This window comes from Plenodomus lingam (assembly GCF_022343315.1).
Source record: "Plenodomus lingam strain CAN1 chromosome Unknown contig_19, whole genome shotgun sequence".
Lineage (NCBI taxonomy): Eukaryota > Fungi > Ascomycota > Dothideomycetes > Pleosporales > Leptosphaeriaceae > Plenodomus > Plenodomus lingam.
The window spans coordinates 1,952,426-1,976,662 of record NW_027093936.1 but is presented as its reverse complement, the minus strand read 5'-3'; the positions used below and the strand labels follow the sequence as shown (position 1 = coordinate 1,976,662).

Sequence of the window (24,237 nt, the reverse complement as noted above, 5' to 3'; positions counted from 1 at the left end):
ACAACTCCGCCGCAATCCTTTCACGACATTTGATTCGCGGCTCCAAGTTTCCCATGTCTGGCTAATGTTTTCTCATTCTACACAGTGAGTACAGCATATCAAAAGTACACATGCATTGCTACTACATAGTCTTAAAAGAAAAAAAAGAAAGAAACCTTGCCTTGACTCCGTAAACTTTTCAAATAGCTTCCTCAGCGAGTACCTGTCTTTTCTTGACTACATCGCCTCGCTACATTGTAAACACATGGCTGTACATACAGAGCAACGCATAAAAGAGATCCCTCCTCCTTGCACAAATCTAAAGTGAAGCCTCAGAGAACGCAAGTCGGATATCTCGTACACCTCTTTATGCAGCAACAAAACAGACGGACAACGGACGAAAACTAGCGCGACCATTAGGTTCACTGTCCATACACGCTGCACCAGTGGAGACGGATGCCAGCATGTACGGGAGCCGAGGGGCCAGGGTCTGTCCCATAGGACAGATACCAGGCATGGCCTCTCTAACCAACGGAAATACACTTGATGTCGAAGATCAAGTCAGAGTTTGGAGGAATATCCGGGGGCGCACCCTTCTTGCCATAGGCGAGCGCAGCGGGAATGGTGAGACGACGCTCTGCTCCGGGTGTCATACCAGCAACGCCGACGTCCCAGCCCTTGATGACTTGACCGACACCGAGCTTGAACGAGAAAGGCTTGCCCTTCTTATTGGCTGTGTCATCGTTAGCATAGGACATTGTTTGGGATAGATAGGTCAGAACTTACAGTCAAACACCTTTCCGTTCTTCAGTTTGCCAATGTAGCGCATCTCGACACGATCACCCTTCTTTGCAGCCTTGCCCTTGCCCTCCTTCTTATCTTCGATGGTAACACCACTGACGACGCGAGGGCCCTTGGTAGCCTCCTTCTTGGCCTCTGGCTTGGGCGCATCCACCTTGGGCGAGCCAGTCGGGCCCTGTTCAAGGTTCTTGGCGAACTGAACCTTCTTCTTGTCGCTGTTGGGCGCCTCGTTCTTGTCCGCTTTCACGGGCTCAGCGCCGGCGACAGCTTGACCATCGTTCTTCTTCAACTTTTTGGCGGCCTTCTTGCTGAGCTTCGCATCGCCGTTGGCCTTGCTCATCAAGTCATCAAGAGTGGCATCGTCCTCGGACTCGGCAGCGCGCTTCTTGTTCTTCTTGCCGGCGTCGACAAGCTTGGGAGCCTCATCCTCGGATTCAACCTCGGTGATTCTTGGGTCTTCAAGACCGTCGAGCTCGTCCTCTTCAGACTCATCGAGCTCGTCAACATCCAGCTCATCCTCGTCAGAGCCAATATCGTATCCAAGCTGCTCTAGGCCGTCATCCTCATCATCCTCACTGTCGTCTTCCTCATCTTGGAAGGCAATGTAGTTACCAGTGACGTAAACGTCGTGGGTTCCAGAGACGGAGAGGTAGACCTCCTCACCCTCACGGATGGTAATGTCGAGCGGCTGTTGGTAGTGCTAGAGGAAGGTTACTTCAAGTTATTCTGCTGGAAAGCGCCTGTAGAAGACTTACGCTATCGGGGTTGAGGGTGCACAAGACAAATTCTTCAGGCTCGTCGTCCTCGTCATCTTCGGAATCGTCCTCGTCGCTGATGTCCTCGTCTGTAACCTTGGCTTTACCCTTGCCATTGACTCCATTTGGCTTCTTGGCGTCAAGGTCCATTTGGTCATCAAGCTCCTCCTGTAGCTTCTTCTTGATGGCAGCCTGCTTGGCCTTCTTCGACTTGACCGGGTCACTTGGGCCGGCGCCGTTGGCCTCGCTTTCGCTGTCATCAGACATGTCTGAGTCGGCTTCAGGAAGTGCGCCAGCTGCGCGCAGACGAGCAGCGATAGCCTCAATGTCGCTGTCGTCAATGTCCATGTCCTCATCGTCCTCATACTCCTCGTCGAAGTCCATGGGAACACGGATGAGCTTCAGAGTGGCGCGAAGAGTTTGGTTCTCCTCGTCAATCTGAGCCGCGGCGGTAGGGTCAATAGCAGCCATGGTGATGCGGAACTAGGCAGGCATGGTCAGTAGCTGATGCGCCAGAGATAGCAGTGCGCATGAATGTCTGGATATAGGTGAAGGAAAAAGGGTTGTAGCAGGAACCCGACGACCGGAGCCATAAGACCATAGAGCCAGCTTATGCGACAGCAGAGACTTACAGCAGCAGAAGGGTCGATAGCTGCGAGAATGGGGATACCGCCTGCAGGTATCCGGCGTCCATAGACGCCTGCAGGAACAGAGACCATCTTGAGGTTGTGTGGGGATTGTTGGAGGGATTCCTGTATATAGGGTAGCTAGACTTCCAAAGGCGACTATTCTGTGCAAGTCTATGCTCGGGCACGGTGATTGAGAGAGGAAGAAAAGTGGGTGGTTGTGGAAGAAAAGAAGTTGAACAGCAGACGAAAGGTTCGAAAGACCAATGGGTCGAAAAAAGTTGGCGTTCTTCTCTAGCGGCTGGCTCACCGCTCGGCAGAACAACCGGCCGGCAAGCCACAAGGCCCGCTTCAAGAGCGTTAGAAGCTTAGTCCTTGTCACGCTCCATCTCCGGCCAAACACGTCAACGCGTGTCTGCGTGAACAGGAACATGAATGAGCTCTCTCCCCACCAGTGAAGGGCCCTTTCATACGGTACCCCACAGTTACGGACACCTACAAACAAACCACCACCACCATGCACACTTACTTGCATCGCACCCTTATGCTGCAGTCTACCTAGGACATGCCCCGCATAACTGCCGGATCATGAATGCACGCTCTGCACCTGCTGTGGCTGAACAATCTCGACCATCGCCACCATGGGCTCGCGCCTAGAGAAGAACTCCGACTCGGTCCGTAAACGCATCGCCAAACACACCTTTGACGGCGAAGATGGCGAGGAGTACAAAGGGTCTGCCTTTGGCGGTTTCACCGACTACTTTCGGCGGAAGAAGATAAAACTTCAAAACCTGGACGCCGACATCCGATCGCAGGCCGGTGACAGGCCGCCCATTTTCAAAGGAGTCGTCGCGCATGTCAATGGCTATACCCAGCCGTCACTCAACGATCTGCACACACTCATCGTGCAGTATGGCGGTGGCTTCATGCAGTATCTGGACGGCAAGACCACCGTCACTCACATCATCGCTAGTAATCTCACTCCCAAGAAAGTGGTCGAATTTCAAAGGTACCGTATCGTCAAGCCAGCCTGGGTAGTGGACAGCATCCAGGCGGGAAAGTTACTTCCGTGGAACGAATATCGCGTTGTGGATGAAGGCGACAAACAGAATGTGCTAGGTTTCGACCAAGGCAAGGTCACGAGCCGCTCCAACGTCAAGACTAGGGGATATCGCGATCAAACAGAGGCTAGTTGGTATACTGGTCAGCTCCAGGGTACACAGGCCGGGCCTTCCAGTACACCAACACCCCTGAACCACGTGCGATCTCGCTTCTCGAAGCAACGACTTCCCACGCCAGAGGATGAAATCGAGGACCAGCCAGCTTCTCGTCTGTCGGCCTCTGATCGTCTGCACCGCAAAGCTGGTGGATCGAGCAAAGTAGGAAAGCTGGTCACACCTCCCAAGACAAGCCCTCTCGTTGCCGCACAACAACAGCCTGGAAACCCTTTAGATTATCACAATGAACTTGACGGCCTTGATGATAGCCTTTACGCTAACCCTACCACACGCCATACACGACACAGGGACCCCGATGCTGATGCCACCAATAATGAAGAATCACGAACTACTAGAAAGAATTCACCTGACCCAAAAGGGAGGCCCTTGACCGCCGAGGAACACAATGCTATTCTTCTCAGTGACCCTAAGATTCGCAAATCGACCGTCGTCGATCCCCACTTTTTGGAACAATACTATCGTGAATCAAGATTGCACCATTTGTCGACTTGGAAGGCTGATCTCAAGTCTCAGCTCCAGGCGCTGGCAAGCGAAAAGAGCTCATCGCAACAAAGCAAACAGAAGCGGCCACCAGGCGCCCGCCGTTACGTTTTACATGTAGACTTTGACAGCTTTTTTGCTGCAGTCAGCTTGAAGAAGAACCCTGAATACAGAGACAAGCCAGCAGTAGTCGCACATGGGCAAGGAAGTGGCTCTGAAATCGCCAGTTGCAACTACCCAGCACGAAAATATGGTATTAGGAACGGCATGTGGATGAAACGGGCTCTGGAGCTTTACCCGGATGTGAAGATCCTTCCATATGACTTTCCCGCGTATGAAGAAGCCAGCCGTGCTTTTTATGATGCCATTCTTGCTACTGGCGGGCTGGTTCAGAGTGTAAGCGTGGATGAGGCGCTGATTGATGTTTCGAACCTCTGTATCGCCGCTGGTGGCAGTGATGGTCGACGACAGTCTGAAGGCAGTACCTATCGCGAGCAGTCAAAGGCGGATGAAATCGCCCGGGATCTCAGGGAGGAAGTCTACGCCAAAACTGGTTGCAACGTGTCTGTGGGTATTGGCAGCAACATTCTGTTAGCCAAGGTAGCACTGCGAAAGGCTAAACCTGCTGGGCAGCATCAGATAAAGCCAGAGGAGGTGCTACATTTTGTTGGTGAGTTGCAAGTTCAGGATCTTCCGGGAGTCGCGTCTTCGATTGGCGGTAAGCTTGAAGAGCTGGGTATGAAATACGTCAAGGATGTTCGAGAGCTCACTAAAGAAAGACTTGTTCAAACGCTGGGTCCTAAGACTGGCGAGAAGTTGTACGAGTATGCACGAGGAATCGATCGCCAGGAGGTTGGCGAGCAGGTTGTGCGGAAATCTGTTTCGGCAGAAGTCAACTGGGGTGTTCGGTTTGCGACTCAGCAACAGGCGGATGAGTTCATTGCGAGCTTGTGTGGTGAGTTGCAGAAGCGGCTGCTAAAAGAGAAGGTCAAAGGCAAGCAATTCACCATGAAAATTATGCGACGTTCGCCCGATGCTCCTTTAGATCCACCAAAACACCTCGGCCATGGCAAGTGCGATACTCACAACAAGAGCTTAGTGCTTGGGGTCGCTACGAACTCAAAGGAAATCCTCACTAAAGAGGCCTTGGGCATCCTGCGAGGATTTGGCTTCACGCCCGGGGAACTACGAGGAATTGGTATCCAGATGACAAAGCTGGAGCCGATGAGGAGCGCTACTGATGGCAGTCTGGAGGGATCACAACGCAGGCTACAGTTCAAAACCGGTGATGCCAAGCCAACCATCTCTGCCACGAAACCTCCAACATCTCGCCAGCTGCCCAAGTTCGTAAAACAAGACCCAATACAAGATGACCCTGAGACACCGAGGAAATCGAAAACAGCCTTGGAGGACGAGCACGTTTCTTTTGGTGCCCAGCAACTCAATCAGTCTACCCCATCTCGGCGGCCGCTGAATACTCTGGGGACGCAATTTATCATGCCTAGCCAAGTTGACCCCGGAGTCCTGGCCGAGTTGCCAGAAGACATTCGTTCAAAACTACTGCGTCAGACCAAGAACAAGTCTCCCACACCTTCATCACAAAATGGCTATCAAGACGACCCAGCCACGCCAACAAAAGCGCCACCTTTTGTAATGACAGCACTCCCTGCTCAGTCTCAGCTCGATCCAGAAATTCTGGCCGCACTTCCAGAGGACGTACGGGCTGAAGTTCTGGCTCAATATGCCGCCAACTCGGTAGCCTCTTCGCCCTCGCGACGTCCGAGGCACGCTGATCAGACCTTACTACCCCAATCTCCCCGCAAAAACAGGATCATAGGCATACCGGCAAAGAAACCCATGGTCCCCGTCAAGCGCGGGCGAGGTCGTCCCCCAAAATCAGCCATGCTCGCCGCAGCTGCCCAAGCCACAGCAGTCAGCCATGACGGCAAAAGGCTCACCCAAGCAAACTTCATCTCTCTGAAAAACCCTGCCCGTGAGAGCATCAGCAGAGAACGATCACTTGAACCCGTCATCACCGACGAAGAGCATGACACCGTACCTATTGCCGCTATTACCGCCAGTCCCAAACGGCCACGCTCCAACCACAACGAAGAAGAACTTGACCATGACTTCCTCGCCGCCCTCCCCGACGAGATCCGCAAAGAAATCATCGCAGAGCACAAACGCAAGAAACTCCAAGCCTTCCGCCTCTCCGTCACCCGCAAGGCAAAAACAATGGCTGCTGCCGTACCACCCCCTCCACGGCCCGCCCAAACGATTAAACTCCCTCGACCCAGGAAACCGACATTTACCACGCAACGCCTCTCGCGGGAACAAGATCTTAGAAGCGCGGTCAAGGAGTGGATTCAGGAGTTTGCAGATGAAGGACCGTATGGCGAGGATGTTGGCGCGCTGGTCAAGTATTTGAGCAAGGTTGTGGTGGAGGAGAGGGATTTGGCAAAGGCAGTGGGGGTGGTACGATGGGTGGAGTTTGTGGTTGAGGATCTGGAGGTTGAGGGGGTGTGGGAGGGGGCGGTGGGGAGGATTAAGAAGGGGGTTGGGGATGCGGTGGATGAGAGGGGGGTTAGAGGGAAGGTGTTTGAGTGAGGGGTTTGGCATGATGTGCACTGCTGTTTACAGAGATCTTGTGCACGCTTGTTATGATATTGTACCCCAACGGCTGTCTTTACTTGGACTCGTGATAATCATGCATCCTATAAACAACCCACAGTCGCTCCTCCTTTTCTCTATCAAACCCCCATCAACCACAAAACGTCCTCCAGTCTTATTCATCAATCATATCCATGAATTTCCCAGGTCCCGGCTCCAATAGCGCCGCACCCTAACACTGCCGCACATTCGCATCTTCACATGATTTTTTTACATTTGCGTTTGGAAACAGAAACACAAAGAGCACAGACATCCCGGATTCGAGCAAGTAAGCAAGGTGCGTAGACGAATTTTCATCATGACTTATTCCCCACGCACTCTTTCCAGATGTTTACCAAGCCCTACATTATTGAGTAATCGCAGTGAAACACTATCCGCGGAAACATCATCTCCAGCTCAATGTCTTCTTCCAGTGCGTACAAGTTATGCAAAGACATTGATCGAGGCACATGAGCCAGTCAAGTCAAGTTAACGGACAGGGGGATTTGATTCGAAAAGCGGGTCGCATGGCCGACAAGTCTTCATCTTTTTGGTTTTCATGCGTGGATGTGGAGTTTGTTGGGTGAGGGTTTGGGTAGGGGAGGGGGTGGAGGTGGGGGTTTATATGGTGGTTGGGGGGTTTGGGGGAGGGATGGGGGTGATGGGAAGGATGGGAGATAGAGGATATGTGATAGAGGACATGTGATAGAGGACATGTGATAGAGGACATGTGATAGAGGACATGTGATATACGGTAAGTCTATACGCCGTCATTCGACAAGACTTACCCAACATGCCATTTCCACACCTAAACCCCCGAAAACCCCTCACCATAATCTCAATCCCTACAAAACTCCATCACCCCATCGACACACCAACTTCAATTTCCACACCCATGATATATGGCGCCGCCTCTGCCAACCGGCATAACATGTGCGTGAACTGGGTCCGATGTCACACAAGCATGTCACCCTTTCTTCCTTCCCCAGAGTAAAGACATACAGCATCATCCACCCTCTCTTACTTCCAAACGGAAAACCATATATGCTCGCTGTCCACGATTCTAGCTGCAAAAGCATTCAAATATACACAAGCCTCCACGCAACAAAAAAGTAACAAAGATAGCATACATATTTATACGCAAACTGCCACTTACGCACCGCCCTCACATCCCTCCCTGGGTTTGATGCCCTAAGCGGCGCTGTAAGCTTCCAGACATGCACAACAGAACCCAGTGTTTGAAAAAGTGGGAGTTTGCTGGAAAGAGTACATGGAGATAGATGGGTATATTTTTTGGGATTGAAAGGAGGCGTGGAGCAGTGTTTTGCTGGGTATCCCCTTGTATACTATCGACTCTTTCAAAGTATCTCGTTGCAACTCAAAGGAATGCGTGTGACTTCAACCGTTCATTACACACAGCAAACCCCACCAACCCCAACCTAACCCAACGCATCCCCTCCCGCCCAAGTACAACCGATATACCGCTTTTGTGAAACCACCAAACGCCCCGCAAAACCGTCCCATAACCTCCATTCCCCCCTTGTCCATCCGACATCATCTTACCCACCACACCAGCTTCCTCTTCCCGACATGCAGCCAATTATACAACGAGCGTGTACCTAGAGTATGCAGAGATATTTTACTTTGAACGTGCCTGAACTAGCCAGAATCCTGCACATAGCGCTGGGATCGTGTGTTTGCGTGTTTGGAAACGATGTTTACGCAGCTGGGGTTTGGGGTTGGGGTTGAGGTTGGGTCTAGACAGTAGAGACTAGAGATTAGAGACTGTATTCCGATTTCATGTGTTGACTTTAAAATGGTAGGGGAGTTGGATGGGGAGAGGGAGAAAGACAGACATAACAAATGGACAAGTTATACCATAGTACCTCACACTACACGAGCACATCCCATCCCATTCCATCACAACAAAGCACAGCACAGCACAGCACAAAACCGCCCATCATGGTCATGAAACATATCATTCAAGAGTGATAATGATCCGCCACTATCAACACGACCTCCAAAAAACCCCCCCCCCCCGGACCCGCCCTGTGCCATCCCTATGCACCACAGAAAACAAGGCATTGAGGGGGGCGCACATCTATAATCCGACATGCAATGCTACGCCCAAACGGACACCATGCCTGGAAACGAGGCCTGTAAGCGAGCGAGCGAGCGAGTATCAAGGATACTGAATCCTCCTTTTCTCTCTCGAGACATAACAAGATCAAACCCAACCCCCTCCCCTCTCGCCCGCAAATCCAAACGCCAAACCCCGGTTTCCAGCACAAAAACCCCTCTCGTCAAATAACGACTAGACAAAACAAATCCAGCCGCAAAAACGTGATCCCTTAGCAGAGAGCAAGGGAAGCCGGAGACCTATTCGTCACCGCGTCGAGTAAGGAGAAGAGAAAAGAAAAAGAGAAAAACAAAGAGTAGCATAAACGCCAATCCCCATTCGCGCTATTCCAGCTGCGAAGGTATCCTCGTGTGGGGGGATGCATATGCAACGCATACAACGCCCACCAGCTAGGCGAAAAACTCGCCCGAATACCAAAGACGAAGGAAAAGTAGACGACCCAGCCAGTGCCAAAACCCCATTTACCAAAACCAAAAACCAAAAACACAAGTGGCCGTCAAAAGAATTCGGAGAGTATCGTAAAAGAACAAAGTGGTGGTGGTAAAGACATGGGTTAACCCCCACAAGATGAGAGTCGTCGTAGAAGCGAAGCAACCAAAAGTGCTTTTTTTGAATCCCGTTTCTTTCGTGTAAACGCCTGGACAAAACAATGAAAAAGATACCCAAATGTACAAGCGAACAATACCGGAGCATCCTACTGCAAAAACTGCGAACAGATGACAGCAGATCCGGATTCGTACAAAGCAGAAAGCCCCGTCATGCGCAAAAAAGCGAGCGGGCAAAAGAAGTGATGATCATGAGTCCATGGTCAAAGAGATGGTGATGCAGTGTCAGTTTCCTCTAGCTCATATCCATCATGTCATCACTGTGAACCTGATCCTGGTCCTTGGTGGTGTAGGTGGCGAGAACCTCGTCACTTGGGCCAAAGTTGCCCTCGTACACGGTAGCACCAGAACGCCTTCGCAAGTCAACCCACTGACAGCCGTAGCATTGAAGGATTTGCTCGGCGGTTGGTCGCTGATCAGGGTCTTGGTTGAGCATGGCGTGTACAACAGTATCCATGGAGCTTGGGTCATCCCGCTCCACCATAAAACGAGGAGCGCGCGCGAGTTCCTCGGCGGGATTAGAGGCTGGGTTGACCGAAATGGAAGCCATCGGATCTTCATCCGCGTCCGACATGAGGAAGCCATCCATAGAAGGTCGGGAATCCTCGGTAATTGGATCACCGTGCGAGTCTCGAGTGAGAGTGCTGCTGGCGGCACTCCAGGTCAAGCTCGGCAAAACGTTCTGGAATTCGCCAGATCGGAGCTTTTGCCAATACACGCCATTCTCTGGAATCACGCAGTTGCCGGCAATCTCGGCGAGCATCATGCCCAGAGCAAAAATATCAGCAGGCTTGTCGAAGCGGCCGCTGAGGGCTTCGGGTGCAAGATAGTGACGGTCGCCTTCACCATCAATGTGCTTGGGTGCTGGCCATTGGCTTGCAAGACCAAAGTCAGCAATCTTGAGACCACCTTCAAAGTCGATGAGGATGTTGGCTGGCTTCAAGTCGAGGTGGATGTATCCTGACTCATGGATGAACTTGAGACCCTACGTCATTTGTCAGTATCGATAGTGATAACGATAAGATAAAACTTACCATCAACAGCTCCAGGAGAATCTTCCAGATCCTGAAGTCGTCGAGGCGACTGTTGAAGCCAACGGTGTCGAGGTAGCGTCTCAGATTGCCACCCTCGCAGTACTCCGTCTGGATGTAGAGATGGGAATCAAACTCCCAATGAGTCTTGATGCCCATCACGTGTTCGTTGCCTTGAAGGGCATACAGTATCTCGACCTCGCGCATCTTTCGCTGGCGATCACCGGCACCAGTATACGGTTTCCTTGACTTCTTCACGACCCAGACCTGGCTGCCTGCAGGCGACCTTCCGGGTGAAGTCTTGACAGGCTTGCTCACTCGGTATACTGTAGAAAACTCACCCTCGCCACCATCAAGAGGCTTGATCTCGTGGAAGCGGGAGCTCAGAGCCTCGTCCACATCGTTCTTCGTGAGACCAATGGGAATAGCGCCCTGCACACTACTGAAGAAGGCTGAAGAGTCTCTGGGAGTCGTGGGGGTCGCTGGGCCGAAGCTGCTACCGAAGCTGTTGTTGAAGGGAAGTGACCCACGCCTGTTCCCAGTAATCGATAGCTTACTCGCATCTGGTGCGCCAAACGACTCATTCGGAGTTTGCGGCGAAGAGGAACCGAATAGGCTTCCAGCAGCTGTCGATTGGTCAGCAAGATACGGAGGAACAGAGGAATGAAAAGTTGTACGAATGTTACGCCGCGAACACGGAGATGGGCGACCAGCTTGGCTGGTCTGCCATGTTCGTTTCCGCGTGCATTGGGTAGAAGGAGATTTGCGCGTTTTGGTAGAATTGGACTTTTTGTACTCGAATGAAGAGCTGTCGATGCGCGGGGTTGCTTCTGTTGAGATGGAGAGGCACTTACTCGTTGGGCGACCGTCGTTGTCCAAGGGGACCGCAAAAGTGTCATTGCCGATCGAAGGGCGTGACCGGAACGTCTTGCGCCGAAGGCTGCTTTCCTTGGATCGACGGCTTGAACCACCACTAGGCTTAGTAGGCGTAGGTGGCATTTCATCGATACTGGACTGGCTGTCCGTCATTCGGTTGGCGGTTGGCGATTGATTGTCCGGTTGGGCATCGTCATCACCATCAATGCTGATGAAGCTTCCCCGACGCTGATGCGAGTTGCCAAAGCCACCGAAGATGCTGGGGCGACTGCCAAAAGACTCTGTGGTGACCTTGGACACGTTGGCACTGAATGGGGTGCTTGGGGTGCCAAACTGGTGCTGAGGCCGGGCAGCCTCTCCAAATAAGCTGCCAGATCGCTTGACGAGTGGTGTGTCAAGATTGATGCTACGATCTGCTGCAGCCGGAGGAAACGACTGGCGCTTGGATGGGGTATCGGGCATGACGTAGATGCCAGCACCTACTGGTTCGTCCACATTGCGATTCTTCTTGGACAGCAGACCGGTAGAGAATGCGACGGGCGCGGGCGGTGCGACCTTGAAGGGAGTGTCAAACGAGTCCTGGGATGACTCGTCCGAATCGGACGCGTGGGGACGACCAATACCAATGGGCAGAGATCGGGAGAAGAGTGGGTTCCCAGGTACAGGTGTCGGGGGAAGCACACAAGGTGGAGCGTTCCAGGCTGGAGCTCGTGGCGGGGCCATGGGTGTATCATTGCTGACGCTTGACTTGGCTGTAGATGGCGTATGTGCGTAGGAGAGTGGGTGTGGTTGGGAGGCTCCAAAACTGGTGCGAGGCTGGGGAGGGCCCATGCGACCAGCGTCAAAAGTCGACTTGCGAAACGGCGTAGAGGCTTGTGGGGTTGTTGTACCTGCATGCGAGCCGATGGAGCCATCTAAAGACATGCGGTTTCGCGTCTTGGATGCGGCGGGGCCAGGTAGCACAAACTCGCCGTCATACGTAGGCTTTGCGCGGGGCGTGTTTGTGCGCTGTGACAAGGTCGACTTGCGTAACGATGGGTTGCGGCGTATTGGGGAAACGGTGTTTGACACGGGAGAGCTGAAGGAGAAGGCCGCGTTGAAGTCGGGACCCTGACGCGACGAATCCTCCGTGACCTCGCGCGAGGCCGGAGTTGGGTCGAAGATGCTCTCAAAGTCGTTGCCTAGGCTGGCCACGCTGTGCAGACTCCTGCGCTTCGCCATTGGGCTGCTGCCTGAGCTGCCACCCAGATTCATGAAGCCGTCGTTGCGCTTGAGCGGGCTCGATTTGGCGGGGGCCGCAGGCGACAATTCGGGACGGCGCGCAAACTCAAACTTAATGGGCTTGTCGTTGACTCCGAGTCGCTTGTCCATGTCCATGGTGTCGGGAGAGTCTGCACTGAGCCGACGTACAGGCGCGGTCGCAGGCGCGTTTTCCTGGCCGACGGCTGGCCGCGGCATGAAGGGCGTAGAAGTGCCCGAGTTGCCAATGTCGGTAGACTCGCCCAGGGCACGGCGGCGCGGGCTCTTGGAGTTGCTGTTGCGCGTGCGCGGGGAGGAGCGGAAAGGCTGTTGGGAGCGGCGCAGCGAGAACTTCTTCTTCGCCGGCGCAGTCGAGGCGCCAAGCGGCGACTCTGGGTAGGCGGCCGTGGGCGACGTGGGTTTGCGCTGCTGTGGGCTGAAGGCGCGCGCAAGAGCCAGTGGTGAGATGGGCGAACGAGGCGAGTCGGCGTTGCGCAACTGAAAGCGCGACGGCTTCGAAGGCGAGCGAGAGAGCGAGCGGCGCAGCTGCTGGAGATGGGAGAAGTGGTTGCCGTCCAGACGGTAGCTGTGGGGGTGTGTGGGAGAGGGGAAGTGCAGTGTTCCGCACTCGCGAACAGGGGAGAAGCCGTAGTCCATGGCGGCGTCGGTGAAAGTGAATGTGAGATGACGGTGGCTGGGGCCGTCTTCTTGGTCAGACTGCACGGGCGCGAGGGTGTCTTGCAGCGGGGAGGGTGCAAGTCAGACCTATGCAGCGTACATGGGAGGAGAGATCCGGCTCTGATGTTGTATTCTGGCACGCTGAAAAGGCGAGTGTTTGTGTGATTGTGATTGTGACTGTGAGTGTGCGAGGGGATGTCGCTGTGCGAATGGCGGCTGTGTGGGGTGGGGTGGGATGTTGTGATGTGTTGTGGTGTGGGTGTGTGGATGATAGCGCGCCGCAGTCCGTCTTCTTCACGTGGTGGCGTGGAGGGACGTGGGTGGCGTGGGTTCCACCTCAACAAGCAACAGCGGACGGGTGTCGGAACTCCATACAGGTCCTGGTGGTGATGATTGCAGATGGAGACGGGTGACGATGAGGGTGGGGGTTGGGATGCGAAGAGGTGGAGAGGGTCAGTTGGATGTTGTTGGCGTGGTCGCGACCTATAGGCTGGGGTGCGGAGGGTGGTGCGCAAGCGAATGGCAGGAATGCGCGTGGGTGCAGCGGGAGTAAACACGACACCAAGGGCGCGCGGCAGGCGCACTTGAGCCTGAAGGCAGTCGCAACTTGACGTGGAGGGGGCGCGCAGCACTCTGAGAGTGAGGGGCTGGGGGAGTAGAAGAAGGGGGAGAGAAGTAGAAGTAGAAGTGGAGTAGAGTGGAGTAGAGTAGAGTAGAGTAGAGTCGAGTAGTGAGTGAGTGAGTTGAGTTGGTTGGTTGGCAGGATAGAGTGAGTGATGATGCAATGCGGGCGACGAGGTGCAAGAGCAATCGATCGAACGATGGACGAGAGACCCTCTTTGTGGACTTGATGGGAGGGGGGCCGATGGGTTGGGGATGGGTGTGTAGTAGTATACTGCTGAGCGAACTGGGGGTGTGTGTGTGTGTGTGTGTGTGTGGGTTGTGTATTTGGGCGAGGAGCTGGACGACGCGTTCGCGACGGTGGGCTGGCGCTGGGGCTGTCCACGGGTGCTGGGTGTGTTTCTTTGCGGGCATCTACCGTACCTACTGGACTGGACTGGAACTCTACTGGTGGTCGCAGGACTGGCCCGTGCCCCCCTTTCCCGAGGCGCCCTCCCACCCTGCAAGGTCCCCATGTAACGACGGCCGTTAGCTGTGCCTGGCCACTCAATGTGCCCTCACCAGGGACAGAATGAAGCAGCTGCCGTGTGCAGTGGAGCAGTCGAGCAGTCGAGCAGTCGAGACTGGAGTCTGAACACGCTCATTGTGGTGCTCTACACGCACACTTTTCCAACGCCCTCCAGCTGTTCTGTTCTCCGGTGCATTGATGCATGGAGCATGCATTCATCAGAGCCGCCTGTCTGCTGCCTACGTGTGGCGGCTGGCTTGTTTACCTTGGTTTGTTGACAGCCAGAAAGAAGGCTTTGTTTGTTTACCTCTGTTTCGCCACCAGCACCCGTCCAGCGTCCAGCGTCCAGCGTCCAGCGTCCAGCGTCCAGCTTTCGAGCCCAGCAAATAACAAATACCAACCAACTACTACGGTATTCCCCATCCACGCTCCTATCAAACGGGACGTGCTATCGTCCAACGCTAGAGCACTAAGGGTGCACTAACATAGCATGTACGGGGATGCTCCTTTTCGCCTCTTCCGCCTAGGCAGAACCCCCCCCCCCCCCAAATGAGGTAATCTTACCTCATTCATGCCAATCACTCCAAACACGCTGGGAGAAAAAGGGGCTTGCACTGTCCCCACGCCCCTTCGCCCAGGCCAGAGAGTCTGGCGGGCCGCTCGTTCCCGGCAGTGGCAGCAGAATTGGAACCTTGGAACCTTGGAACATTGGAACCTCGGAACCCTCTCTGCGCTCTCTCCCTCCCTCTCTCTCTCTCTCTTTCTAGGGCTCGGTCTCTCTTCTCGCTCGTGGCTTGGCTCTCCACACAGAGTCCACAGTCCTCTGATCCTCATTCTGCTTTGGCCAGGACCAGGACCCTTCAAGCCTTCCCCTCGCTACTTGCTATCGATTATGTGGCTTCCCGTCCCATCAGTCAGCCCAAGTGGGCCAATGTGCCCTCGACTGCCCCATGCTGAGAGGGGACATGTGGCAAGCTATCGATAATCGTGAACAGGCAGCATTCTCTTGTGAAAGGGCCTGTTGCTGGTCTGCTGCTGTCCTCGTGAGCCCACACTGGCCCTGAAAACCATGCACCACCGCTGTGTGTGGTGTGTGTGGCCTTGGGTAGGCCTTCGGCACCCCCCTTGTGATCTCCATTCGGGCACCCGTCAATCTAATCAACAGCCTTACGGGGTCATTCCGCATCGGATGGGCCTGCCCTTAGCCTACCACTACCTAGGTCCCTAGCCATCGCGGCCCGTCCTGGACATGCGTCATGTCTCTGTTGTTGTTGTTGTTGTTGTTGTTGTTATTTGTTGTGATGTGATGTGTTGTTATTGTTATTGTTATGATGATTTCGTTTGTTTAGGTCACACACCTCCACCTCTCGAATCCACCCGCGCTTCCACACCCTCATCGCACGCATCCGAATTGAATTAAATTCCATCGCCGCTTCATCACTGAAACATCACAGCTCCGCAAATCTCCTGTAATCGCACCATCAAGCCCGCGACTGGTACCTTCTATCTGCCCTCGCCTGCGCCTACCCGTGTGACCCAACTAACCAATCACATCTCAACCCCATGACGCACCAACCTCCAGTAGTCCTTCACCCACCACCACCACCACCACCACCACCAACACTACACACGTAGCCCCAACCTTCTAAACCCCCCCATTGCGTGCGACTCCAGACGGACCCGCCAAGGTAACACATTGCCCAAGTCTCCACCCGCAGCCATACATGCGCGCTCTCCGTAAACAAACCCTCTATTAATAAATGCCACACGTCAACTATCAACGTACACGCCGTGTCACGCTCCAGTTTCACGTGGGTAGCCGCAGCGGTAGGTAACACGCAGCGGCAGCGGCAAGCCCCCATGGCGGTAGCGTAGAGTATCCTGATCAAAAGGTGCACTTGACTTGACCCGACCACGCCATGTCAGCATGACGCGCACATGTTTATGATATCCTGGCCTTGGCGTTGTCGAGAGTGGTATTTTGGCGGCTTTTGTATGCTGCGCGTGAAATGCATGATGCTGCCACTTGCCTCGAGTCTGTAGGCACGGGTTGTCTGTAGAAGCCACTGCAGTCCATGTGTAGGCCTTAGAATCCTGGGATTCAAATATTTGAACTACGAGAAATTTGTTATATGCGCTAATTCTAGCACTAAGCTTGTACCCTAATATCTTATTAGAGTGACGACACTCGATGTGATCGCGTATTAATTACCGTACGCCTGCGCCTACGCCTACGCCTACACCTACGCCTGCGCCTGCGCCTGCGACAGCAACTCCTGGAAATGCAGGAACACACTTGACAAACAGAGTACCTGCATTAGCGCACCCTCTGCCTACATCAAGGCTGTTGTTATCTGCACGCTGTAGGTCCAGGCGCATAAAGCAAGTACATCTGGCGTGTGGTTGGGTCAGAGGGGGGGTGGTTGCAGAAGAGGTCGGTCTTGGGCTGTACTGTAGGTAGCGTGATCATGGTGTTGGTGTCACGTGGGCGTATTGTCTGCTGCATGGCTGTGGTATTCAAGTAGTGTTGTGTTTAAGTAGGGTTTTTTTGAGGGGATTACGAGTGAGTGGTATTATATGGCATTTAGCAGATGTAAAGAAATTATTGGGTTGTTGGTGCAAGTTGTACTTTAGCCAGATATTGTGATGATACGGTATGCAACAGATTTTCTACCTTGGGTAAGTAGACTGGTCATGGATATCTATATGTCGGTGGAAGAAGGATGAGGAGAGCTTTCGTTTGAAGGAAATTGAAATGGACAATGCACTAAATCAGAGGAGGGGGTTACAGGGCTATTGGGAATTATAAAGGTAGACATATCTAAGGTTGGAAGAACTTCTTTGCTTCAACTAGGGGTCGGCTGAGGGCTGTTGTGTATATTAAGAGAATACAGTGATTTAAACTCGAGCAAAACTGAGTGAAATTCTGTAAACTACATGGCCAAAATGGTGGAGTTTCACTTCGTGCGTTTTGATGAAAGACATATGGACGAAACTTAGAATGGTCTCTGTGCCACAGTAACAATATCTGATATCTACGAAAGATCTCTAAAAATTATGAGGCATGCTAGCTGACATGATTGTATCCTTGAAAATTATCTGTAATTATAGAGGGATAGTCCCTGACGTGTACTTTGATGACAATTTAAAGTGTAATACAAACACTATCGTTCGATCAAATATGGAATATATTTGAACCGTACAAAGATCCAGTCCAACCAAAAAGACAGCAACTCGTGGGGTTGAGTCAAAGAAAGGGAGCCCGGAGAAACCTTGATCCGCAACGCGTCGATGGCGGGGTGACTCAAAAAGTTCCCCGCCATGTATTTCGCCGTGAAGCCACACGACTCAAATAACGCCAATTAATCGCAAACATGGCAAACGAACAGCCGCCTGCGCAGCCTCAGGCCGAGTCCTCGGAGAACTTGCACACTGATCCCGTGACCGGTGAGAAGATCAGCAAGAGCGAGCTCAAGCGTCGCCAGAAGCAGCGCGAAAAGGACGAGAAGAAGAAGGAGAAGGAGGCGTCATTGCCTGCAAGGCCCAAGAAGGAGAAGAAGGACGATGTTGAGGAATTGAACCCCAATGTATGCTTTTTCCTATTTCATGAATTTTCTGGCATGCTGCTAACGCATCTCAGCAATACTTTGAGATTCGCTCCAACAAGATCAACGCCCTTCGCACTTCCAAGCAACCCAACCCATATCCCCACAAGTTCCACACCAACTACGCAATTGCCGACTATGTCCGCGACTACTCGCATCTCAAGAAGGGCGAGACAGAGCCAGACAAGGAGATCCGCATGGGTCTTCGCGTCATTACACAGCGATCCGCCTCGAGCTCGCTGCACTTCTACGTTTGTACGTATAGACATCTCGAGTACTTGCCATGCGCTGACCCCCTATAGGCAAGGCAGAAGGTGTCACCATCCAAGTCATGTGCCAACTTCAGGAGTGCAAGGCAGATGTGCCCTTTGAGAAGCAGCACGAGAACATTCAACGTGGAGACATTATCGGCGTCATCGGTTTCCCTGGGCGAACAAACCCGAAGAAGGGTGGTGAGGGAGAACTGAGTATCTTCGCGCGCGAGGTCATTCTCCTCACGCCTTGCTTGAGGATGTTGCCGACAGAGCACTTGTAAGGTCTCATTCCAACTGGCACTTCTTTCACACTAACAATATGTAGCGGCTACAAGGATCAAGAACAGCGTCACCGTAACCGGTTCCTCGACCTCATCATGAACGACACGACCCGCGATACTTTCATCACCCGTTCTAAGATTGTCAAGTACGTTCGCAAGTATCTCGACGAGCGCGATTTCCTTGAAGTGCAGACACCCATGATGAACAAGATTGCAGGAGGAGCAACTGCGCGGCCATTCAAGACATACCACAATGAGCTTGATATGGAACTGTTTATGCGTATCGCACCTGAGCTATACCTCAAGCAATTGGTCGTCGGTGGTTTGGAGAAGGTCTACGAGATTGGTCGCCAGTTCCGAAATGAGGGTATCGATCTCACTCACAACCCAGAGTTCACCACTTGCGAGTTCTATATGGCGTATGCCGACTACAACGATGTTCTGGATATGACAGAGGAGCTCGTTAGTGGCTTGGTCAAGGAGGTCACTGGAGGCTACGAGACAGTATACCACACACAGTCTGGCGAGACATACAACGTCAACTGGGCGCGGCCATGGAGACGAGTCCAGATGATTCCAGCTCTCGAAGAGGCTACTGGAGAGAAGTTCCCCCCGGCAAACGAGCTACACACTACCGAGACGAATGAATTCCTCAAGCGCGTGCTGAAGAAGGTCAACGTGGACTGCTCAGAACCACGTACAAACGCGAGGATGATTGACAAGCTTGTCGGCGAATTCATCGAGGAGACTGCAATTAACCCTACTTTTATTGTCGGTCATCCCGAGGTCATGTCGCCACTTGCCAAGTACCACCGCGATATCCCCGGTCTTTGCGAGCGCTTCGAGGCATTCGTCTGCAAGAAGGAGATTTGCAATGCCTACACTGAGTTGAACGACCCATTTGACCAGCGTCTACGATTCGTGAGTCTTCCGATGACGATCGAATGACTGCACTAACAGATAACAGGAAGAGCAAGCCAACCAGAAGTCACAGGGTGACGACGAGGCACAGCTTATCGACGAGACCTTCTGTCAAGCGCTAGAGTACGGCCTACCACCGACTGGTGGTTGGGGTATGGGAATTGACCGTCTTGTCATGTTCTTGACAGACCACTACAGCATCAAGGAGGTCCTCACCTTCCCATTCATGAAAGATGTGGTCGAGGACAAGAAGCAGACTGCTGCTGAGGTCGTCGGTGTGACACCCAAGCCAGTAGAGGGTATCCGTAAGTTTTTATAGTCATCTGCACTACCATTGCTAACTTTGTTTAGCACACAAATAGCCGTAGTGTAGCATGTAGGCTCATGGGATTACGGGATTAATGAGACATGATCCTGCCACTTCCCGGTATACGAGAACAATCCGGGTACAGGTGAGCTCATCGCGTCATCTGTGATTGCCTAAAAGATAAATCTATACACGCTTTATGATGGTTTGACAAGCCATGTTTGGACGACTTGAACTGCAGCCTTAGAGCCACAGTGATTTCATACATCACAATCCACCTGACCTCTCCACAAATCTAATTTGAGAACCATTATGCCGATAGAGTACGCGCTTGCGCCTAATATCCAATGTCATGCATATAACGCACCTATTCCTGCGCGCTTGTAGTAGCTCGGTTCGGCTCCCCGCTCGACCCTGCGCGATCGCCCTGGAACAGCGGACATTGTGTACTACCAATCGGCAATCAAGTGCCGGGAAACGTTCAAGGTGATCACTGATCATGCATATAAATTCCACTGGGAGGTTGTTGTGGTGACGCGCAACAATAGTTTGGCTGACTTTGTTTTTTCTAATCGGTTCCTTGATACTCAAGACATCGAATTGTTGTCAGTGAACTTGGATTTTTGAATCGCAATTTAGTGGTATCCAAGTGTGGGCACGGATCAGGTTCCATTATTGGCCTCTGAACGTGCATAAGGGAGGTTACTGGTGATAAGAGGTAAAAGAGTTGGCCATCTGAAAAGGGCACAGTGTAGCAGGGACAATATGGCAGCAACAGATGGCAAGTTCTTTATCGAGGATAAGTTGGGGATCAAGGCGAAGCACCATGAATCGTTTGAGCAGTTGTGGGAGACGAAGTGGAAGAAACCTGTACGTTGATCTCGTCCACTCTTCTCCAATCTAAAAGCTCGACCATGTTTCATCACAGCCTTTGTGAGTTCTTGTCTTTGCAGATCCAGCCCTAACATCAACCAGGCAGAAATGGGCGTATATCCCTTCATGTTCAGCACTGCCACCGACTTCCAACCCGTCGTCGACCAACTCGTTGCCAAAAACTTCAAAGAACCATACGACTGGGACGCCTACGCCTCCACCTTCTTCCCCCAAGCCCAGAACCTCGCCTCCATCGCCGCTGCCGCTGAAGCCAATGGTGAACGCGAAAAGGCTTCAGAATACTACCTCCGTTCCAGCGCCGTATACCGCATCGCGCGCTTCCCTGCGCCCCGCAGCCCCGTGCAAAAGGAAGCATGGGAGCTCGGGAAGAAGATGTGTATAAAAGGCCTCGGCCTCCTCCCTCACGCCGTCCAAGAAATCAACATCCCCCACATCCACCGCCTCCCCAACGAAGGCCCCAACATACCCATCTACCACCTCGTCCCCCCAACCGCCTCCCCAACCTCCCCCTGCCCCACCCTCATCATCTTCACCGGCCTCGACGGCTACCGCACCGAACTCTGCGTCTGGATGTCCTCCTTCCTCAACCTCGGCATCGCCACCATCGTCCTCGAAATCCCAGGCACTGCAGACTGTCCCGCCGACCCCTCAGACCCGACCTCCCCAGACCGCCTCTACTCCAGCCTCTTCGCCTGGACCGCCCACCAACCCCGTCTCGCCCAGGACAAAATCGCCCTCTGGGCCTTCAGCACAGGCGCCTACTACGGCATCCGCGTCGCCCACACGCACGCACACCATCTAGCCGGCGTCGCCGCCCTCGGGGGTGGCGCACACTACATGTTTTCACCCCGCTGGCTCGACCGCGTCAACGAGCTCGAATACCCATTCGACCTTGCCGAGACGCTGGCGCAGAAATTCGGGTACGCATCCGTGGCGGCGTTTAAGCGCGAGGCGCAAGCAAAGTTTAGTTTACTGGAGGATGGCACGTTGGATCGGATGGCATGCGCGCGGTTGCTGCTTGTGAATGGGACCCTGGATGAGGTGTTTCCCATTGATGATTATTTGCTGTGTGTGCAGAGGGGGGCGCCCAAGGAGGTGCGGTTTGTTCAGGGTGGGATGCACATGGGTGAGCCGGAGAGCTTTTTTGTGGTCTTGAGGTGGTTGTATGGTGTGCTTGGGGTCGAGGGTGATCCGGCGGTGCAGTTGGGGATGGTGCCGTTTAAGCCCAAGTATTGAGGGAAGAGGGGGGTGCTATGGAAATTTAAATCTAGGTATGGGTTTGAGGGCTGGTGTTGGGGAGTGGGAGGCGACATTGCATCATTATTCTATTACAATTCTCACGTTGTGAATCACAAAGTTGCAGTCATACTTCATTTTACTAAATCTTGGGTATCCTACAAAAATCAAATCCCGCACCCAAAACCAGACGCCCAGGGGACAAACCCAGCCCCAACGCCTTCCCAATAAGAGGAAAATTCGTTTTGCCTCATGCAGAGGACTTTGCAACCTGATCCCATCCGTCATGGGTCAGCCCGAAGGCATCCACCCCGATCTTCAGAGGCCATGGTTGCTGAAGAGGACAGCGGGCAGATCTCAACCACTGTGGGCGGTCGCGGCGAGGAGAGCAGAAGGTACCCTGATGGACACCTCCTTGAAAGCGCGGACAGCCTGGCGGCGAGCGACAGCGGCTCGGAGGGAGTCGAGGGAGTTGATGGAGAGGCCAAAGGGGATGTGCTTGGGGTGGATGAAGACGAGGTGTGTGAGGGCGGGGAAGAAGCGGAGAAGGTGGTCCCAGTCGTTTCCGGGATAGATGTTGCCTTCTTCACGGGCAAAGACATTGCCCAGCTCCGAAGTCTGAATTGGTGCCAGAATGACGAGGTGGTGGCAATGCTCACCGATGCGCTTGAGCGCGGCAACGACGTGATCGGCGTGAATGGCATTGACTTCCTTGTCAATCATGATGCGGTTGAAGATGCCAACTTCGGAAACTGGCTTTGATCCCTTCCAGAAGGGGGAGAGATCGTGGACGGTGGCGGCGGTGAGAGGGAAGTATCTGCGGTCCTCGTAGTCGATCATGGCTGCCTTGAGCAGGACGTCGAGCTCGACCTTGTCAGCGAGAGTGGAGCGGCGCGGCATCTTGAAGCGATCAGGGGTATCTGCATCACCGCGAAGGAAAGACTTCTTGGGAGGGTAGCCAGTGGTCCAGTTGCGGAAGTCCTCGTTGCCGCGGGCCATTCCAGCAGAGAGTCTGGTTTCTGGGAATTCTGCAGAGTTCGAAATGTTAATTGGCTTCGAGCCAGACCTGGGACGACCCTCAGCAGTATTGTATTCATTGGGGACACTGGCAGTGCCTAATGGGCCTGCCTCTGGCCTCCGCTTTCGCTCTTCTGCGATGGCCTCGCTCAAAGCAGATCGGCGTGGCTGAGTGCCAGAGCCACTGCTCCTGCCAGGCAAACCTGTGGGCATGGAATAGCTTCGGGCCCGTCCATCAGAGCCGTTGTCAGTGTTGTTGTTGGAGAAACTCATTGTGGATTTCGTACGCTTGAAGTAATTTGCTTCAGTCTGATATCTTGTTAGTGTTGTATACCTGCGCTGTCAAAACGTCAAACTCACCCAGGGCTTATTTGAAGCGGCTAAGGGCAACAAATGGAATCTTGACTAGTCTGATAGTAGTATTGTCAGTAAGGGTACCAGGTAGAAGAGATGGCTAGTAGTGTGGTGTGTGCGTGTCTGCAAGCTGTTGTGGTCGAGATTGTTGATGTTGAGGTTATGGTGCAAAATCGAGCACGATGACAGCTTTATATTATATATACCAGCAAGGCGTGCTTGAAAATATGCTGTCACAATAGCAAGAGGGTAAACGGTATTCACGTCGAATATATCCAGGCAACAGCCTTGAGGAGGAAGGAGCGTGACTTGGCGTCCTGAGGGAGTGCAACCCATGGTGAATAGACATCGTATGACCCAAATCGTACAGGCCACAGCAATACCAGACTGCTGGCTAGCTTTATATCATTGTTTAATATCACAATGACGGACATGTGTAGACAATATAGGCGGCCATGTATTGTGCAGATGACATGTGAGCACAGTAGGGGGTACCGTGCAGTGAATGAAACGAACTCTAGGCGCTTCGAGTCGAAATCCTATCTTCACTTGGAAAAGCGGGTATGACTCCCATAGGTTTTCATAAGGGAAAACAGTGAATGAGCTTCAAGATCGAAGGTCTTTGAGTGTCGTCGAAATATCATTCACTGAACAGTGCATCACTAGCATCGCAGCATGAACATGAGGTTCGTAGAGCCACTGAGATGGTTCACGCATTTAGTCTTGACAGTCCTATGAGGGGCCCGCCTTGGTTGCAGAGACTCCAGCATCATGGATTTTTCATGTTGCAGCAAGCTCGCCTGATATTCCAGTCCTGAGGGTGTCATCGTGGAGATTTGGCTTGAGAGTGATCATGGCGACAGGTGATGTTGGAAGCTTGATATTCAGTTAGTAGACTGTGTAATAGTTGTAGCACCATGGTTAAATCGCATATGATTACTCAGACTATAGTGGGGACCAGTCGACATCTCTGATGTTCAAGGACAACAACTCAGCGTTGAGGTAGTGAGTGTGGTTGGGGGGCGAGCGATAGATGTGCTCACAGGTCATCGTGCGATTTAGTTTCCACATGGGGATTTGCGCTGCTGTGTGCAATCCCTATCCATGACAAAGCTGGTGTAGACGAGGATGGCGGAGGTAAT

General features: G+C 53.0%; 6 protein-coding genes across 6 annotated transcripts; 3 read left to right on the top strand and 3 right to left on the bottom strand.

Annotated features, from left to right (window-relative positions):
• Positions 1 to 50: 50 nt before the first annotated feature.
• On the bottom strand, positions 51 to 2,466 carry IAQ61_004712 (uncharacterized protein). The gene is made up of 4 exons (XM_003839321.2): positions 2,168 to 2,466; positions 1,536 to 2,018; positions 766 to 1,480; positions 51 to 712 (listed from the first exon to the last, which is right to left on the bottom strand). The coding sequence occupies exons 1-4, from the start codon at positions 2,252 to 2,254 to the stop codon at positions 504 to 506; spliced, it is 1,494 nt and encodes a 497-aa protein (XP_003839369.2). The 5' UTR covers positions 2,255 to 2,466; the 3' UTR covers positions 51 to 503.
• Positions 2,467 to 2,802: 336 nt separating this feature from the next.
• On the top strand, positions 2,803 to 6,486 carry IAQ61_004711 (uncharacterized protein; the record flags this gene model as incomplete). Its single annotated transcript, XM_003839320.2, has 1 exon — positions 2,803 to 6,486. One exon carries the CDS (start codon positions 2,803 to 2,805, stop codon positions 6,484 to 6,486), a length of 3,684 nt encoding a protein of 1,227 aa, XP_003839368.2.
• A 2,079-nt stretch (positions 6,487 to 8,565) lies between these two features.
• IAQ61_004710 (uncharacterized protein) lies at positions 8,566 to 14,030 on the bottom strand. Its single transcript, XM_066096467.1, has 3 exons — positions 10,982 to 14,030; positions 10,308 to 10,930; positions 8,566 to 10,258 (listed from the first exon to the last, which is right to left on the bottom strand). The coding sequence occupies exons 1-3, from the start codon at positions 13,074 to 13,076 to the stop codon at positions 9,509 to 9,511; spliced, it is 3,468 nt and encodes a 1,155-aa protein (XP_065953785.1). The 5' UTR covers positions 13,077 to 14,030; the 3' UTR covers positions 8,566 to 9,508.
• Positions 14,031 to 17,565: 3,535 nt separating this feature from the next.
• Positions 17,566 to 20,141, top strand: CLA4 (Protein kinase). The gene is made up of 6 exons (XM_066096466.1): positions 17,566 to 17,813; positions 17,867 to 18,086; positions 18,134 to 18,362; positions 18,411 to 19,287; positions 19,334 to 19,592; positions 19,639 to 20,141. The coding sequence occupies exons 1-6, from the start codon at positions 17,601 to 17,603 to the stop codon at positions 19,647 to 19,649; spliced, it is 1,809 nt and encodes a 602-aa protein (XP_065953784.1). The 5' UTR covers positions 17,566 to 17,600; the 3' UTR covers positions 19,650 to 20,141.
• A 218-nt stretch (positions 20,142 to 20,359) lies between these two features.
• IAQ61_004708 (uncharacterized protein) lies at positions 20,360 to 21,724 on the top strand (the record flags this gene model as incomplete). Its single annotated transcript, XM_003839314.1, has 2 exons — positions 20,360 to 20,464; positions 20,570 to 21,724. The coding sequence occupies 2 exons, from the start codon at positions 20,360 to 20,362 to the stop codon at positions 21,722 to 21,724; spliced, it is 1,260 nt and encodes a 419-aa protein (XP_003839362.1).
• Positions 21,725 to 22,081: 357 nt separating this feature from the next.
• Positions 22,082 to 23,529, bottom strand: IAQ61_004707 (uncharacterized protein; the record flags this gene model as incomplete). Its single annotated transcript, XM_003839313.2, has 2 exons — positions 22,082 to 23,050; positions 23,479 to 23,529. The coding sequence occupies 2 exons, from the start codon at positions 23,527 to 23,529 to the stop codon at positions 22,082 to 22,084; spliced, it is 1,020 nt and encodes a 339-aa protein (XP_003839361.2).
• Positions 23,530 to 24,237: the final 708 nt, after the last annotated feature.

What these genes read in the sequence shown, in the direction of transcription:
- IAQ61_004712 (XM_003839321.2), bottom strand. Translation starts at nt 2,254, where the DNA reads ATGGTCTCTGTTCCTGCAGGCGTCTATGGACGCCGGATACCTGCAGGC. An exon ending in CTATCGACCCTTCTGCTGCT is followed by an intron (nt 2,019 to 2,167) that starts GTAAGTCTCTGC and finishes ATGCCTGCCTAG; the next exon opens with TTCCGCATCACCATGGCTGC. An exon ending in GCACCCTCAACCCCGATAGC is followed by an intron (nt 1,481 to 1,535) that starts GTAAGTCTTCTA and finishes ACCTTCCTCTAG; the next exon opens with CACTACCAACAGCCGCTCGA.
- CLA4 (XM_066096466.1), top strand. Translation starts at nt 17,601, where the DNA reads ATGGCAAACGAACAGCCGCCTGCGCAGCCTCAGGCCGAGTCCTCGGAG. An exon ending in ATGTTGCCGACAGAGCACTT is followed by an intron (nt 18,363 to 18,410) that starts GTAAGGTCTCAT and finishes AACAATATGTAG; the next exon opens with CGGCTACAAGGATCAAGAAC. An exon ending in TTGACCAGCGTCTACGATTC is followed by an intron (nt 19,288 to 19,333) that starts GTGAGTCTTCCG and finishes AACAGATAACAG; the next exon opens with GAAGAGCAAGCCAACCAGAA.
- IAQ61_004710 (XM_066096467.1), bottom strand. Translation starts at nt 13,076, where the DNA reads ATGGACTACGGCTTCTCCCCTGTTCGCGAGTGCGGAACACTGCACTTC. An exon ending in GTGTTCGCGGCGTAACATTC is followed by an intron (nt 10,931 to 10,981) that starts GTACAACTTTTC and finishes ACCAATCGACAG; the next exon opens with CTGCTGGAAGCCTATTCGGT. An exon ending in TTCTCCTGGAGCTGTTGATG is followed by an intron (nt 10,259 to 10,307) that starts GTAAGTTTTATC and finishes CAAATGACGTAG; the next exon opens with GGTCTCAAGTTCATCCATGA.